Below are 17,044 nucleotides of genomic sequence, written 5' to 3'. Positions count from 1 at the left end.
TTTGTTTTTCCTTTTGAGGGGTAAGTGTTGTTGTTATTTGCAGTGTGATGCATGACAACATAGATGAACATGCTTAAAGGTGGGGGCTACAGCCCTAGGCTTAACTCCCAGTACAGTGAGGGAGAGAAAGGGGGCAGGGATCCAACCATTTGAAAATGTATATTATGATTCTATTTATATAAAATATTTATAATTACTGGTTTCCAGAGCTGAAAGTGGGTAGAAATAGTACAGCACCCTTTGAAGTGGAGATTAGCTTATCACATGGAAATTCTATCACGGAACAATGAAAACAATGTGTTACTGGCATGATATAAAAAAAAATAGTTCAGTTGAATAATAATTAGCAAGTTCAAAATAAATGTCTGTCCTTAAGGTAATTCAATAATCAACAAGAACGGCAGTTTTAGGATGGAAAAAGTTCTTAAAAATCAGTAAAAGTAAATGGTAAAAACTACCACTGTGGGAAAAAAAAAAAAAAAAAACTACCACTGTGGAAGAGGGAAATTTATTAGATCACTATAGCACCTCCCATGTAAGAAATGAGCTTCAGATGAGCTGACGAGCTCAAGATGTGAAACATACTAGAAGAAAAAAATTTAATAATATTAGTGTTAAGGAAAAGTTTCCTAAGCAGAAGCTAAGGAGAAATACAATACATATAAAGTTTAATTGAACTTTTAAAATGTCTATAGAGCATACAATTAAAAACTGGTAATAGACTTGAAGGAAATGTGTAAAAAAAAATACCCATTTTAATTATAAAAGATTACTAAGAAGACAATGGTTCTAGTATATCTGCATTATAAAGAAATATTGGGTAATAGGACACTAAGTAATTCAAAGGCAGTTCATGTGATCAATAGACAAATTTTTAAAAACAATAAACTACCTCATTACTAGTACTTATGGAAATGGAAATTAAAATAGTAAAATATCATTTTATTTTCATGGGTTTTTTGGTTTTTGTTTGTTTGTTTGTTTGTTTGTTTGAGATAGTTTCTCTGTAAACCCTTGGCTGTCCTGGACTTGCTTTGTAGACCAGGTTGGCCTCGACCTCACAGAGATCTGTCTGCCTCTGCCTCCCAAGTGCTGGGATTACCTACAGGTATGCACCAGCACACCCAGCTATAAAATGTCGTTTTCAACCAATAAATGATTCATAAAAGAAAAAGAAGGATTAGTGCTAGAAACTATGAGAAATGCACTGCTAGTGGAAACTGACACTATCTTTGATAGGGATGTTTTTATTATTCTGTTAGTAAACTCAGTAATTCCTATTTATTGTTTGCTTGTTTGTTTTCTGTTTTGTGCTGTGTTTTGAGAAAAGTTCTCACTATGAAGCCCTAACTGACTTAAAACTCTCTGTGTACACCAGGCTGGCCTCAAACTTACATGGAGCCACTTGCCTTTTCCTCTTGATTGAAATCGCTGGGGTTGAAAGCATATGCCACTACACCCAGCAGTGATGCCATTTTTAATGATTTTTCAGATGTCCTCACACACTATATAAAGACACACTGTACAGACACATGGGGGGCTGACAAGATGACACTGGGTCAACATAAGCTATCACACTTAGCCCTTACACCAGTCCTACAGTTTAGGTCTGTCAGTTCTCATTCCTACTATGCAGATAAGAAAATCATTGCACAAAGGATTAAGTAATTTGCAAAGATCTCAGTAGCAAATTAAGGAACAGAGCCAGTATTCAACCCATGAACTCTGCTTTGAGAATCTAGGTTCTTTTTTTCTTTCTTTTTTTCAATTTTGCATTAAGAGTTTTTTTTTTTTTTTTTTGTTACAGATTATGAACCAGGCAATAAGAGTCACCATGCATATTCTTTTAAATAAATCAAAAGGGAAGAAATGAATTGGCCTTATGTACATATTAAAAATCACTCAGATATAAATGTGCCTGGGTTAATGCCAAAATACAAAATACAGGAGCGGGCTTCATGTATACTTAGTTGTTGACAATTATTTAAATATCACCGTAACTCTCCTCTACATACGTTGTCTGTAAACCATCATAAGGTTCCACGTGACCTAGATCGCAGGCCTCTGCACATTGCTGGGCATACAGCTCAATAGCTGTAGAGTTCACTAATAGGAAAGGAAGCAGGCATAACTCCCACCCCAGGCCTGAATCTCAGTTCTTAACCACCACTGCTACCCCAGAGGGCATGACCATTCCTAAACAAGGCTTTCCACTGCTGTACTATGCATTATAAGCAAAATACAGGTAACAGTCATGGTTAAGGACTGGTAGGGTAAACAATGTGCCACTCAAACATAGACAAACATACTACAGAGCCTACACACACCATTTCACATACTTTTTTCTTAAGATAGGGTCTCAGGCTGTCCTCAGCCTCATTTTGTAACAGAACCTGGAATTGAACTCCTCTTAATTCTCCTGCCTCAGCCAGGATTACAAGTATGAACTGCCACATCAGACATCTTATGCATTTTTGTATTATGTGAGTTTAAACTGGAAAGTCATTACTTTCAGGTAAAACTAAAAATTAAACTAAGCCAGTTATGGTGGCACCAGCCAACAATCCTAATCCCAGTACTGAGAAGATGAGCAGGAGGATCTTCAATCCAAGGCTAGCATGACTACTTAAGAGCTTATCTCAGACGTAATGAATAAAAATGAAATCTAAACAAGAGCCACAGTTCAAATAATTTAATAGTATGAGCAATGAAAAGCCCTGAACCCAACTCCAACTACAGCAACCCAGAAGCGCACGTTGCTGAAGTCATATTCATGGGTAATAATTACTAGCTATATAGTTTAGAGCAAATTACTTAACTACTTTATGTCTCATTTTCCTCATCACAAAATAAGGCTGCTGGCATTTATTTCATGGGTAAACATATAAAGTATTTAAATGTATAAAGGAGAAAAAGGAGAAAGTAAAGAAATGAGAAAATGACAAAAGAGAAAGAAAAAAGGAAGAGAGGAGAAAGGAAAGAAAGGAGTTGCCAAGTGTGGTGGTGGCCCATGTCTGAAATCCCAACATTCAGGAATCGGGAGCCTTAAAATCAAGAGTTCAAATCTATCTTCTTCAGTCATCTGAGATCATATCTCAAAAATCTAAAAAGTGAGCCAGGCATGGTAGGGAAGGCCTTTAATCCCAACACTTGAGAGACAGAGGCAAGCGGATTTCTGATTTTGAGGTCAGCATGGTGCCATAGGGAGTTCTGGGCAAGCCAGGGCAACACAGTGAGGTCTTTTCTCAAAGTTAAGAATTGCTGGACACAGTAACACATGCCTTTAATCCCAGCACTTGAATAGAAGGTATCTGTGAATCTGAGGCCAGTCTGGTCTCCATCAGGAGTTTTGGGCCAACTAGAACTCCACAGTGAGACCTTGTCTCAGAAAAACAAACAAAAATTAAAAAGTTTTTTTGGTTTTTTGTTTTGTTTTGTTTTGTTGGTTGGTTGGTTGATTTTTCAAGACAGGGTTTCTCTGTGTAGCCTTGACTGTCCTGGACTTACTTTAGACCAGGATGGCCTCAAACTCATAGCGATCAGCCTGCTTCTGCCTCCCAAGTGCTGGGATTAAAGGCCTACACCACCATTCCCCAGCTCAAAATAAATACATTAACAAAACAATGAATAAATAACAGAACAAGACAGAGGTGAGTCAAGATACCGCCACCCGTCCCAAAGACATAAAAGAAAAAAACTGAGATAAACTGAATACATTCAACACGGTAGTAAGTGTACAGACACTATCTAGCAATACACATTTCAGTCTACTTATAGACACATAAGAACATGGAACTATAATGTAAAGATATTTCTCATGGTCAGAGAGTGAGAGCCAGTGCACTAGAGCATGCCAGTAAGCAGCTTGGCGCTCTGTCCTCTGGCTGCCACAGCCTCTGTGCCACATCAAACCTCAGCACATCAACCTGGGACTTACCATGATCTCTTATCTATAAAGGAGGCACAGTCAGCACACTGTTTTTCAAACTGCAGTATGTACACAAACATCCTGTCTCAAAACAACTCAAAAGCCACTTTCTCCTCTAAAAATTTCTCTTCTATTCTCTCTAGATTAAAGTCCTATCAATATCAATATTAATGTCAATATGTTTTCAGTTTGATTTTTTTCCCCTTGGTTGAATCTCTTGATTTTAAGGCTAGTTAATCCAAATTCCCATCTTCTGTAGGTATATTTATGAACTATATTGCATCACTTCAGTACACAGTACAAAACAGCCAGATATTACAATGCCCTGCCAAATCTAAGAATCAATTCTATTATTTGTAGAAATTGATCTACTTAAAGTTTTGGAAGCAGGCTATAAATCAGCCTTCATCAGCATACTTTAAACCCACTGCTTCTCAAAAGACTTTTAGCAGACGAACTCTGCTCAACATCAACTCCCACACCACCGCTCACATCCTCACCCTGCCTGCCTTAATTACAAAGTTCAGCTTCCCCTCTGGGGAGGACCAAAGGATCAGAGTTAAGTTTACATCCTTTACCTCAGTATCTCTTGAGACCTTATTCATGTGAAGGCAATAAATGACACTATATAATATATATATTATACATACATACATACAGAATTAGGAAACTTCCTTGGGGTCATAGCCTTTCAACTGGGAAGATGTGATATGGTCAAAACTAGTCCATATTTAAAAGATTAATTATAGACATCAGTTATGTTCTCTAGAACTTCTTGAAGTAATCTGAAGTATTATTTAGGGTGTTACTATTTGGTCTCACTTTACGGAAAAACAAGATGAACCCCAAATATTATTTCCTTGTTACCACGTCAAAACTAATGATAACATGTACATATAGTGAATTAATTGGTACTTAAAATATGAAAGGACATCACTGCTAAATATTTAACTTCTAAATTTTTATTTTATTAAGTTTTTTTTACTACCTTCTAAAGCAAATAATATTCTGATACTAATAAAAACTCCTAAGAAATGTACTAAAACCCATTTTTTTTCTGCTCACCTGCTGTTCATCCTCCATGACGTTACTTGCAAATTCAAACACTAGGTCGTTCTGTTGGAGCACAGTAGCCATAGTAAAGCATTCCCCTTAGATCCACATGAGAGAAGTCCCAGTCAGACTCAGTGTTGGAGCAGGAGCGTGCCGTGTAGCTCGGTAAAGCCCTCCGGCAAGTCTGTGAAGTGACTGCAGACCAAGGTGATCTTCAATGAAAAGAATGCTTCAAATTTCCTTGGTTCATTGACATTCTAAGCAAACCTGTACTTTTTTCTGAAATAATTCACTGGGTCTTCTTGTCCCTGAAAAACAAAAGCTTAGGTTAGTGGTGAAAAAGTAATCACCTGGCTAAAATGTAACAAAACAGATATAACACAGTATCTCCAAGTAGCATTGCTACTCTTAAGTAAAATCAATTTGGCTAGTAAACACAGGGCTTTGTTTTTTAAAATACACTTTCTTTGAAGACTTCATTTCTAAGATAAAATCCCCCCTTATTACCTTTTCTTTCTTGCCCAAGCTATGCTTGAGCTACACTTGAGTGTGTTCAGTGGGGGAGGTGGGGCTGGGAGGGGTTTTGGTAATAATTAGGAAATTTTAAACCACAGCAGAGGATATATAAACAACTTCATTCTTTCCAATAGGCCAGCAAATCACCTACATGTGCATTAACTACTACTCTCTCTAAGTTTCATAACAGACTCATTTGTCCCTAACAGCAACTGCAAGCCGTATCCCCAATCATATATATCTAAGTGAAGACAGTTAAAGGTTGTAAATGCTGTTTTACGAGCTTTTAAAAGTGAGCAGAAAGTAAAGCCTATTTTTCTGTCTCTGAAAGGACCTGAGTAAAAAGATGCTAGGCGTTCCCATGCGGAGAGCTGTCTTCAGGGACTTCTTTCTGAATGCACTGAATGTAGCTTTAGCTCTAACACAAGCAACAGGAAGGAAACTGCACTTGACCACGTCACGGCAAGTTAGAACATGCAAAGGGCTGCACTTTACAATAGCAGAAAAACAAAATGCAACTTAGGAGCAAAAACAAAATAATGACTGCCAAATATGTTTGTACATTAGTATTTTTAAAAGGTAAAGTTAGCACTAACAAAGCTAATAATGCAGGTGTTTGTTATAATTATATTAAATATTAAATGTTTATGATCATAAAAATGTGACATGAAAAGTTGTCTTATATGGTCATATTTTTGAAACATCTTTTATAATATTAATATAAATATTTCAAAAACATGCAAGTTAAGTAAAAGATAATGACAAATCCTAGTAATTGTAAAGACACACGTTTGGGAATGATGAGACATGGTGAGTCAGCTTCCTGGAAGACTCACACCTAGTAACAGGAGCCAGCCAAGACAGGCACACTATTTCTGAATGTCAGTCAAGCCAACTCCCTGTGTATTCCAGGTTTTAGAGATCAACATAGATCGCTGTGATTTCCACAACTGGATATCAAAATTAAATAAGGGTTAGAATTCAAGTTAGATTTTTACTCACTAAACTCAGTCCCAAGCCAGTGGTGTACAGTTCTGACCCACCTGACCCTTTTTAGTGGAGATTTAACTGTAACATTAAGAAAGCACTTTTAACACAGTCTGGACATTTTTGAGCTTAGAAAGGCCCCCACCCAAAAATTTTTTTCATGTTTAACTGAGCACAGATATATGATCATAGATATATACTTCGCCTTGCATAAACATTACTTATTTTTGCTCTTAAATTATTACATAACCCAATTCCTCTATTATAGCCCTGCCTTATATGTACAAGATATCTTTGTTTTTGTCTCCCTCTCACCTCCATTATACCAATTCCTGGAATGTGCCCCCGCCCACCTCTTATCTTCTCATTCTTCAATGTTTAAGTCACATTTTTAAAATTTATTTATTTATTTATTTATTATTTTTTGGTTTTTCGAGACAGGGTTTCTCTGTGTAGCCTTGACTGTCCTGGACTCACTTTGTAGACCAGGCTGGCTTCGAACTCACAGCAATCCACCTGCCTCTACCTCCCAAGTGCTGGGATTAAAGGTGTGTGCCACCATCACCCGACTCTTTTCTTTTTCTTTTTCTTTTCTTTTTTTTTTCTTTTGTTGAGGAGGGGGTCTCATGTGAGCCAGGTGAGCCTCAAACTAGCTGTGTGGCCAAGAACGACTTTGAACTCCTGATCCTACTGCCTCTACCTCCCAAGTTCCTTAATAATGTCTTCCAACTTCATGTCTCAACCCACAAGGACTATTTACTTCAAAACCACAGCACTGCTGACTACAGTAGCAACTTAGCAGGAACCACAGTGTTTTAAAGTGTTGCTCACTTAGTTCAACCGGATAAATGTTTCAGTACTTGTCTGAAAACCAGTACGTAGGGATCAGAAATAATTAGGGCAAAAACCTCTCCTGCGGAAAGAACTCCAGTTTCAAATGTCTTCTGTACCTGCCTGAACCCCATACTAATGATAAGAAGGTTCATGTTTAGGACTGATGCGTTAAAGGTCTACCATGGAATATGCAAGCTACTTCCACATAGATTCTGTGTTTAGCAATAAAATTCTTTTGATAGAGAGGAAATTACTATCACCTTCAAACCTCAGAGCAAAAAAAATAGAAACAGAACTGAGGGGTGCTTATGACATAGAAATTTTTATGTCACAGTTTAGGTTCAAGGGTACGCTAAAACCTGGTGTTCTTATTAAGTACAGAGGAGCCATGGAAGCGATCTGTCTAAAGTTACAAAGTGCACTTTTTTTAAATAGCAGCATCTTCACAGGGCTGCTGTGCTTTACTAACTGTCCTTTGGAAACTTCAAAAGTAAGGACAGGCAATGAGAATGGCCCAGCCTTCACAATCCATGATTGACAACCTGTAAAAATAACCCAAAACGGCTGCCCCAAATCACCATCCCCCAGCCAGAGGGTAGAAAAAGATAACTGAACTCTGACCCAAAACATAAAGAAGGCATTTTCTTTGGTTTCATTAGGCCTTTGGCACTCTGTGTCTTCCTCCTCTTTGTCCACTTTCCTGTTTAGGTATCCTGTGGCTTTAAAGTGGTTCAGGGTGGGGGTAGGGGGGTGGGGTGGACCCTTTCTGGTTCTTAAACCAGAGGTAACTTCTTTGCATGTCAAGGATATGGAAATAACATAGCTCAGCTATATTAATTTTATTTAGAAACAGACAAGTCTGACAACTACACCAGTAATTCAGGTTTTCATTAAATAAGCAGAGGTGCCCAGATCCTGTGGTCTGTACACAGCTAACAGTACAGTCTCATTTCCTAAATCAAATCTCAATTACTACAATACACAGTCTTACTTCTAGATCCGCCCAGACCTCTATTAAACTGTGCTATTACTGCTTAAAACACAGATCTAAGTAAGTGTATATACAAAATGTAAGGGGGATCTCCACTTTCTAGTTTTCTCCAAACCCAGGCAGTACATTAAGAGTCTACAAGTCATTGTGTCTAAAACATCCAAAGCATATTCTCATAATATTTCCATAAAGCTATTCCTATACATGAGAAAACATGGGCATTATGGTTGAAAGCAAAGGACTGATCCACCACAAGACAATTTAAGATCCTCAGTTAATTTTAAACTTGTTTACGCTAGGCATGGTGACACAAGACTGTAATTGCAGGCTGGAATTTGAGGCCAGCCTGGGATAAATAACCAGCCCTTATCTAAAATAGTCAAACAAGTGCACGCCTTTAATCCCAGCACTCGGGAGGCAGAGGCAGGGGTATCTCTTTGAGTTTGAGGCCAGCCTATCTACAAAGCAAGTCCAGGATAGCCAAGGCTATACAAAGAAACTCTGTCTCAAAAAAAACAAAACAAAACAAAAACAAAAACAAAAGTCAAACAAAAATACCAAACTTGTTTAAAGTTACCCATGATGAGCTATATATTCAGGAACATTGCTGCTATAACAGTTCTCAAATCTATGTTTTTACAACACTATGAAGTAGCAAGAAACAAGAAAAAAATTCCATTTACCATAGCCACATGCTATCTTATTTACACATTTTTGAGATGTAACCCAGTTTTGGTCATCCAAAAATTCTCAGACTGTCTAATGCCTATTTCCTTTAGAGAGCTACACCACAGAAATGCTTAGAATTAAGATTCCTACGCTCTTGGCACCTATCTTCACACCTGAGGTAAAGTCATAAAACAAAACAATTAAGATGAACCCCAGCCTCAGAGCACTTGGGTCCCACCTGGGTAAGGTCTCCACACCTCTAAGCCTCTAGTGCCCTGGTTCTGTTAAAGGAGCATAATAAATAGCAGCAAAAGCTGGAGCTGTGAAGATCATCTGTGCAGGTACCGAGACTGCAGGTCAGTGGCAGAGCACTTGCCTAGAAAGACACTGGCTTCAGTCCCGAGCCCTGCTTAAAGAAAAGGCAAATATATGTGCAGAACGCCTGGTACATAAACTGAACTCAATAAACATTAGCTTAATTATAGCTCTGAATATAGAGTGAAAAATATGCAACAGGTGCACGTTAGATCCTAATTATTTCTTCAGTCTCATTTTTATAATCACTGAGACTCTTTCACCACAACTCCTGGCGAGACTCCAACACCATAGCCCATTAACAACACAATCTAAGCTGACTCCAGTGCCTTGCATTTTAGTATCATTTGGATAAATGCAGTTGTATAAAGGTTAGGGGGTTAAAACGTCACTTATGGGGCTACAGAGATGACTGCGTTTAAGAACACTAATTGCTATCATAAAGGAACTAGGTTCAATTCTCAGCACCCAAATGGTGACTTACAACCAACGGTAACTCCATTTTCTGCTGCACTGATATGCACGGAGCCAAAACATCCATGCATAGAAAATAAATTAATTAATTAAAAAAATTAGAACTTCACTTAACAGAGTCCAGTTAGGACCCTATCCCAAACACAGTAACTTTATCAGTTTTAAACACAAGACACTATTTCACATTAATGTCTACAACAACTCAATTCAAATTGTTTTATATAATTGGTTATTTGTAACAATACAAATATATTGTTATATTTGTATTTCAAATATAAAAAAAATATGAATCAAAACTTTCCAAAATTAATCCCTTGTTGAATATAAAGCATAAAATACAGGATTTAAGAAGCATTTCAGACACAAAAAATATGAACAGTCCATTAAGATTTTAACATTAAAACTGATATTTGTTACTTTTATTTGCATTTGTATTTGCATTTGTCAGTTTTCAACAATACAAAGTAGAGACAAATAGTAACACACCATAAAAATGTTGAATCTCCATTTCCTTTCCTCAAATATTCCCTCCTATACCTTACAAAACTATATCCTAAATAAAACACTTAACACATCGAGAGTTTTTTAGCCAGGCACATGCCTTCAATCCCAGCACTTCGGAGGTAGAGACAGGCAGTGAATAATCTCTGAGTTTGAGGTCTACAGAGAGTTCCAGAAAAGCCAGGTCTACACAAAGAAACCCTATCTTAAAAAAACAAAAACAAAACAAACAAACAATTTTTTAAATTACTATAGTATACAAACATTCTGTGAAAAAAATAATAAATAAAAAGACTCAAACAAACAAAAGGTTTTAGATTAAATCATTCTAGCTCAAGAAGGTAAAAGGCATCAACAAAGAAGAATGGGTTGATTGAAAGGCTAACCAATTATTCAGACAACACTTGTTTTATATATATCAGCTAGCAGGGCAGCGGCACCTCAAAAAGTGGAACTCTGTAATAACTAAACAACAAATACCTTAACAAGAAGAATTCCTAATCAAATGGTCCCTAATAAAGAGACTTGCAAAATGAATTTGAAGCATTCTAAGAAAAGCAAGGCTATTTGGGAAAAAAAACTATTCAAAGAGATGCATCAAGAATTAAAGACCACAAGATGAAAAAAGAGAGGCGCCACATAAACCTTAGAAGTCAGAAGTTATAGACCCACATATTGTAATGAATGGAATTTTTGTGTGGTGGACCACAATTGGGCTTTCTTCTCATCTGCTTTTCAACATGTTTGAATGCTAGACAAAGAAATGAAATCAAGTCCATGGTTAGCAAACCACACTGCATTACCTTCTAACGGTATGGCCATTATCAATCTAAAAACTTTGTAGAATTACAGGTTTTAGGGCTGAAAAAAAACACTCAGGGGTTTTTTGAAGTAATCTGACCTGTCTAAGGACACAGCCAATAAGCAACAAGGAGAGCACGAGAGGCCCAGTTTTCTCCTGCCCCTCTATCTATACTATTGTACTCTATATAATGAATTAGGGCTTCCTTCATGTTTTTATCAGCAGAGTTACAGTTGGGGAGATTCAGCTCAGTGACAGAGTACGAGCCGCGCATGCACAAGGCCCCGAGTTTAGTCCCCAGCACCATCAAATACAAGCATGTGTTGCCAAACTACTTATCTACACTCCCTCCAGTGCAGCTATTAGTTGAAATGTCATGGGAAAATATTTTATCCACCCTCTTGATATTTGGGATAGACCATTTTATATAGAGATAGAACTATATATTTTGCAGATTCCTCCTTTATTGCTTTAAGCCTTAATTTTACTGTTACTGTCTATCCCCAAGCCTACCATATCACAGTCTTACTTTACAGCCTCACTCCATCTTAAAAGTGGGGAATAAAAAACAAAAACAAAAACAACTTGTAAACTTTTTTATACTTAATAACTCATTAAGACATTTTCAGATGTTTACCAACATTGTTCATACTTCTGCAAGTGTAGTGTCACTGCCATCATTTAAATTTAACACATTTGTAAGTCTGGAGACTGAAGAGATGACTCAGGGGCTAAGAGCATTTGCTGTGGATGAGGATCTGCGTTTGGCTGCCAGCACCCACACAGCAGCTCACGATTGTCAATAACTACAGTTCCTGGGAATGCAACACCCTCTTCTGCCTTCTGTGGGCACCGAGCACACATGTGATTCACATACATCCAAGAGAACACACATAAAACATGAAATAAAATATATAAATCTTTAAGAAGAAAACTAAATGTGAATATGTGGTGGCGCATGCCTTTAATCCCAACACTCAGGAAATAGAGAGTGGCAGATCACTTTGAGTTCAAGGCCACCCTGGTCTACAAAGCCAGTCCAGGACAGCCAAGGCTACACAGAGAAACCCTGTCTCAAAAAACAAACAAAAAAATCAACACAATGTAATTACCATTATGCAATTAGAACTGAATTTCTCCAAACAAGAACAATATTAATTTATTAGTGACCCATAGTAAAGGAAGAAAGAAAATTTATTTAAATTTTTAGATTTTTTTTTTCTCTATGCTTATGAGTGTTTTGCCTGACTACATGTATGTGCACCACATGCAAGCCTAGTTCCTGTGGAGGTCAGAGGAGGGCATCAGATCTGCTGGAACTAAAGTTACAGATGGTTGTGAGCCACGTGTTGGTGTTTGTTGAGAATCGAACTTGGGTTCTCTACAAAGACAACAAGTGCACTTGCTCCCAATAAACCTGCATTTATATATTTAACTTATCTTGAGTTAGCTCATTTTGCCAAAGAATAATAACATATCAAAAATACCAATTTTTTTTTTAAATTAGCCTTTAAATTTTTTTCAAATACTCAATGGAATAAAAAAATCATCTCTGTGCCTGGAGTTGTATCTTAGAAAAAAATGGAGTAATAAAACCAAGTTTCTGTAATTGGCACCATAGCACATATGTTACCAGCAGCTTGGTTGTGTTTGCTTCTTGGAGACAGTGTTTTCCGACACCGGCCAGAATGCCTTGGAGCGCAGGGTCCTTCCTACCCTTGCACTGTTTCTGAAGTGCTAGAACTGCAGGTGAACATCACACTTGCTTCCCACATCTTTTAAGTAGCTAGCTATTCAGTATTCAGCATTTGTTAATTTAAGTTAAGTGTCTTTACATTAGGTATTATTTAATTTAGAAAGGAGAACACTAGATATCCTTAAACTGAAGAACAGCACAGGAGAGTTGCAATCAAAACGTCATCAAAACCGCCTTGACTTTCTTATAAATAAAACACAAACGATGGTGCTGCATACAAAGCCCCAAGCCAGAGTCTGGTGACGTCCACACCTTAGCTTCAACCATGTTAACTTTAAAAAGCTGTCAGTCTGATAAACCAGTCAGGCTGACTTTCTGTCCTTTTGCCTTTTTGCTGACACCCACAGGAACTGTTCCAGGACTCTGAGGGAGGCTGCAATTACTCCCCACACCTGAAATTCCAGTTCTTTCACATACTTCTCCACTTTCCATTACTGGCCACTCGGCTTACCTGGTGTCAGGTTCTACTCAGGCAGCCAACAGATCTCATACCTAAGACCTGTTCCTACCTGTGGTCTCAGGATTAGGTCTTGCTACACATGTTCTGAAAACATGAAAATTTAAAACTGTAAGAGAATCAGTGAATGATGATCATAAATTTAGTCACAAAAAAAAAAAAATTCCTTTCTCAAAAAAGACTAAACTTCATCACCAAAATATTAGCGCATGCTTTATTATGCAAGTTAAAGGTCTACAGAAACTATCTTCTGCCCAGTACCCAAAACCTGAACTCCGACAGAAAAACATCTACCCAAGAACACAAACATGTTAAAACACCCATATCAGTAAAACCTGTTTAGGCAACTAAACATTTTTCTCTACAACAAACAAGAATTAACTTGCAGGAAACCTGTGTTTCATTTCTGAGGCTGTTTATTCCTCTAGTTAATATTTTCATTTTGGGAAAAACTGGCTCTAACACCATGGTTTTCCTGTCTGAGGGAATAGCTAGCTGACTCCCATCACTTAGGCTTTGGCACTGACTGAGTGAGGAAAGGCAGAGATGTGTTTCACCTCCACAACAATCGCAGCCTTTGCAAGTGAGAGCCCAAGCCCAGGGTACTTTTTCAGATCCTGTCTTTAAATCAGTTGGGGCTGACTCAGTCAGTAAACTGAGTTTCAGTCTCCAAAACCCACATGTATGGAATGCTGTGTGGAACGCTGGTCCTGAGGAGACAGCGGAGGAGGATCCTGGTGCCTGCCTGCCCGCCAGCCAGTCTAACCTAATTGAGCTCCAGGCCAACGAAAGACCCTGCCTTACACCTGGGGATCCTTAGAGCATCCTCATGACTATCGGGCATCTCAGTTTCTAAACTCAATGAAAATAAAATGCCAGCATCACCTAGAGCACAAAGAAGGCATGGGCTTAGTAGTATGAGATACACACTTAAAATACTGAGTGTTTAAAAAGTGTGCGGTAACTCGATTTTCCTATTTATAAATCTTAAAAACAAACTTCATTGATCCAAAGATTTGTGACATATATGAGCTAAATGTTTAGGGTTTTCATCTTTTAAAATATAATTTTTTAATCATTTGAATCCATTTTAGCTCAGCTCCTTAAACTGTGGGGGAGGGCGGGGGTCCAACGACAGGGTTAGAAACACCTGCAATAGAATAAGTGTGTGTGTGTGTGTGTGTGTGTGTGTGTGTGTGTGTGTGTGTGTGTGTGTTTTGAAAACAAGGTCTCTGTGTGTAGCTCCAGAGTGCTGAGACTAAAGGTGTGCACCACTACAGAAAATAAAAGGTTCCTGGATATTCAGTGGCCAAAACCAAACTCAAAATCAAATGTGTGATGAAGTGTGCAGCAGAGGTGTGTCTGGAAGCACACAGCACCTTTGTTCAGAACACACAACATGCTTACTTTGCACTGTGCACTGAACACTATGCAGACTCCACCACTATATGTTATGAACGACAATGTTTTCACTATATGTGTTTTCTGTTCTTATAGAAACATAGTTTTAACTATGGAAAACAAAGACTTTTAGTATTTTCCTACCATCATCTTTGATACCTAAGTATCAAAATTAATTCATATTGGGTTTGGTTGTCTTAGAATGTTTGATTTTTTTTTAAATTGCTACTTGTGTCGATGAATTGAGTGTCATTTACAAAAATGTTCAGTGAGATCAGGGAGATTGCTCAGCAGGTAAAAGAGCTGTGAAACCTGTGACGAGCTTTAATCCCTGCAAGCTAAAGGTGGATAGAAACAACTCCTGCAAATTGTCGTCACACCTCCATATGTAACATAAGCCATGGCATGCATGCACGGACACACACACACGCACAGACCACACACACACACACACACACACACACACACACACACACACACACACAAAAGTTCAGTGAATTTTATCTCGGGAGTAAGAAAGAATTTCCAACAGTTTTGAAATAGCCCTAAACATACTTGTCATTTTTGTACCATGTATTTATATGGAGCAGCATTCTCAGCTTTGTTAATAATAAAATCAATTATCATTCAACTCTGAAAAATGTCAAAGGTGTTTTACATTCATTCCACAGTACCAACTGCTCAGCCAAGATTTAATCATTTTATGTAAAAATAAAGTAATCTTCATTAGTACGTAAACATGTACAAGTAATCCTCATTAGTATGTAAATGTGTTCGTCTTTAATAAATGATAAAATTAGATGTATATGAAAGAATTGTTCTATTCAATTTTTTACATTCAGAGTGTGTGTGTACATGTGTATGTATGTGTGTGTGCTGCCATGTGCCATACACTGTACCACATATGAAACCACCAGCTTGGTTTTGTTTGTTTCTTGGGGACCATGTTTTCCTACATTGCCCAGGCTGCCTTTGACCTCGGGTCCTTCTAACCCTTTGCATTTGCTTCTAAAGTGCAGTGAACAGCTTTGCAAGACTAGATTCTCCCCTTCACCATGTGGAATGAACTCAGGTTGGTAATCTCTAATGAGAGATAGCCATATTCAGTAAAATCCCAAGAAGGCCTAAAGTGCATCAGTGACACTGGATGAGGTTTTCTCCAACAGGAAATATGCTTCTTTGATGTCTATCTAACACTAATCAAAAGATCTCAAGAATCCATGTTCAGAGGCACCTCAACTATTGATGAATTCAGTGGTAGACCATTCAAGACTATTTACTGCACCAGGCGGGGTGGCGTGCATCTTTGATCTGGCACTTGGGAGGCAGAGGCAGAAGGATCTCTGTGAGTTCCAGGCAGCCCAGCTTGGTCTACAGAGCAAGTTCCAGGGTAGCTATGGCTAAACAGAGAAGCCCTGTCTTAGGGGGAAAAAAATTACTGAATTTACCTAAGTGCAGTACTATGGAAAATACAGAAAATCATGCATTTTCCTTGATCCATAAAGTTTACAGTGTAATTCAGTAAATGAGATGAAGGCAGGTCCATGATGGCAGAGGCAACCAAATCTCAAGACCAGCCTGGTCTATAGAGTGAGTTCCAGGACAGCCAAGGCTACACAGAGAAACCTTGTCTCAAACAAAACAAAACAACAACAACAAAACAAAACAAAAAAACAGAAAGGGGGCAAGTGGTGGCTAAAAATGACAAGGTTCTCATTTTTTCTTTTGAGACAAGGTCACTGGTCTGGAACATACTATGTAGACCAGGCTGGCTTCAAACTCACAGAGATCCACCTGCTTCTGTCTCCTGAGTGCTGAGATTAAAGGTATGTACTGCCATGCCCAGCCAAGATTTCTAAAAAGTATGACTCTATCACATTCTTTGTACAGGCTGTTCAACTAAACATCAAAATAACCTTCATTCACTTGAATACCAGTAAAAATGAAATATATGGACCTGTCGTTGCATCTATGTCATCAACTTGAACAGCACTCAGTTATTCAATAAAGCATACCCATGACTGATTCACATTTCTTCACCACTTAATTCAGCCTGTTATCACCAGCATTCAAGAAAGCTTTACTTCTAAGGGCACAGCTCATCACTCATCGGAGGAGTGCTGAACACTCACCTAGCAAGTGCAAACTGCTGGCTTTGATCCCCAGGAAGAGAAGAGAAGAGAGACTACTCACTTTACTTTAGAGTGATATTAGAAGTGATATTCATGGGGAAACGGTTATTTTGACCGTTATTAGAGGTATTTTCTACTTCGTGGTTTTGTTTTTCTTTCTTTCTTTTCTTTTTGTTTTTTTGTTGTTGTTGTTGTTGTTGTTGTTGTTTGTTTTTTGTTTTTTGTTTT

General features: G+C 38.0%; 1 protein-coding gene across 3 annotated transcripts in view; it reads right to left on the bottom strand.

The window, feature by feature from the left end:
- Window positions 1-17,044, bottom strand: part of Elf1 (E74 like ETS transcription factor 1) — a 101,664-nt gene that overhangs the window by 38,378 nt on the left and 46,242 nt on the right. For all 3 annotated transcript variants that reach the window (XM_051160879.1, XM_051160880.1, XM_051160878.1), the window contains exon 2: window positions 4,994-5,289. In XM_051160879.1, coding sequence (XP_051016836.1) covers window positions 4,994-5,065 — 72 coding nt within the window. In that variant the 5' untranslated portion in view covers window positions 5,066-5,289. The remainder of the gene's footprint in view (window positions 1-4,993; window positions 5,290-17,044) is intronic.

This window comes from Acomys russatus, chromosome 18, assembly GCF_903995435.1.
Source record: "Acomys russatus chromosome 18, mAcoRus1.1, whole genome shotgun sequence".
NCBI classification, from domain to species: domain Eukaryota; kingdom Metazoa; phylum Chordata; class Mammalia; order Rodentia; family Muridae; genus Acomys; species Acomys russatus.
Note: the sequence above shows the minus strand (reverse complement) of the source record. Positions and strands in the feature narration are given on the sequence as shown.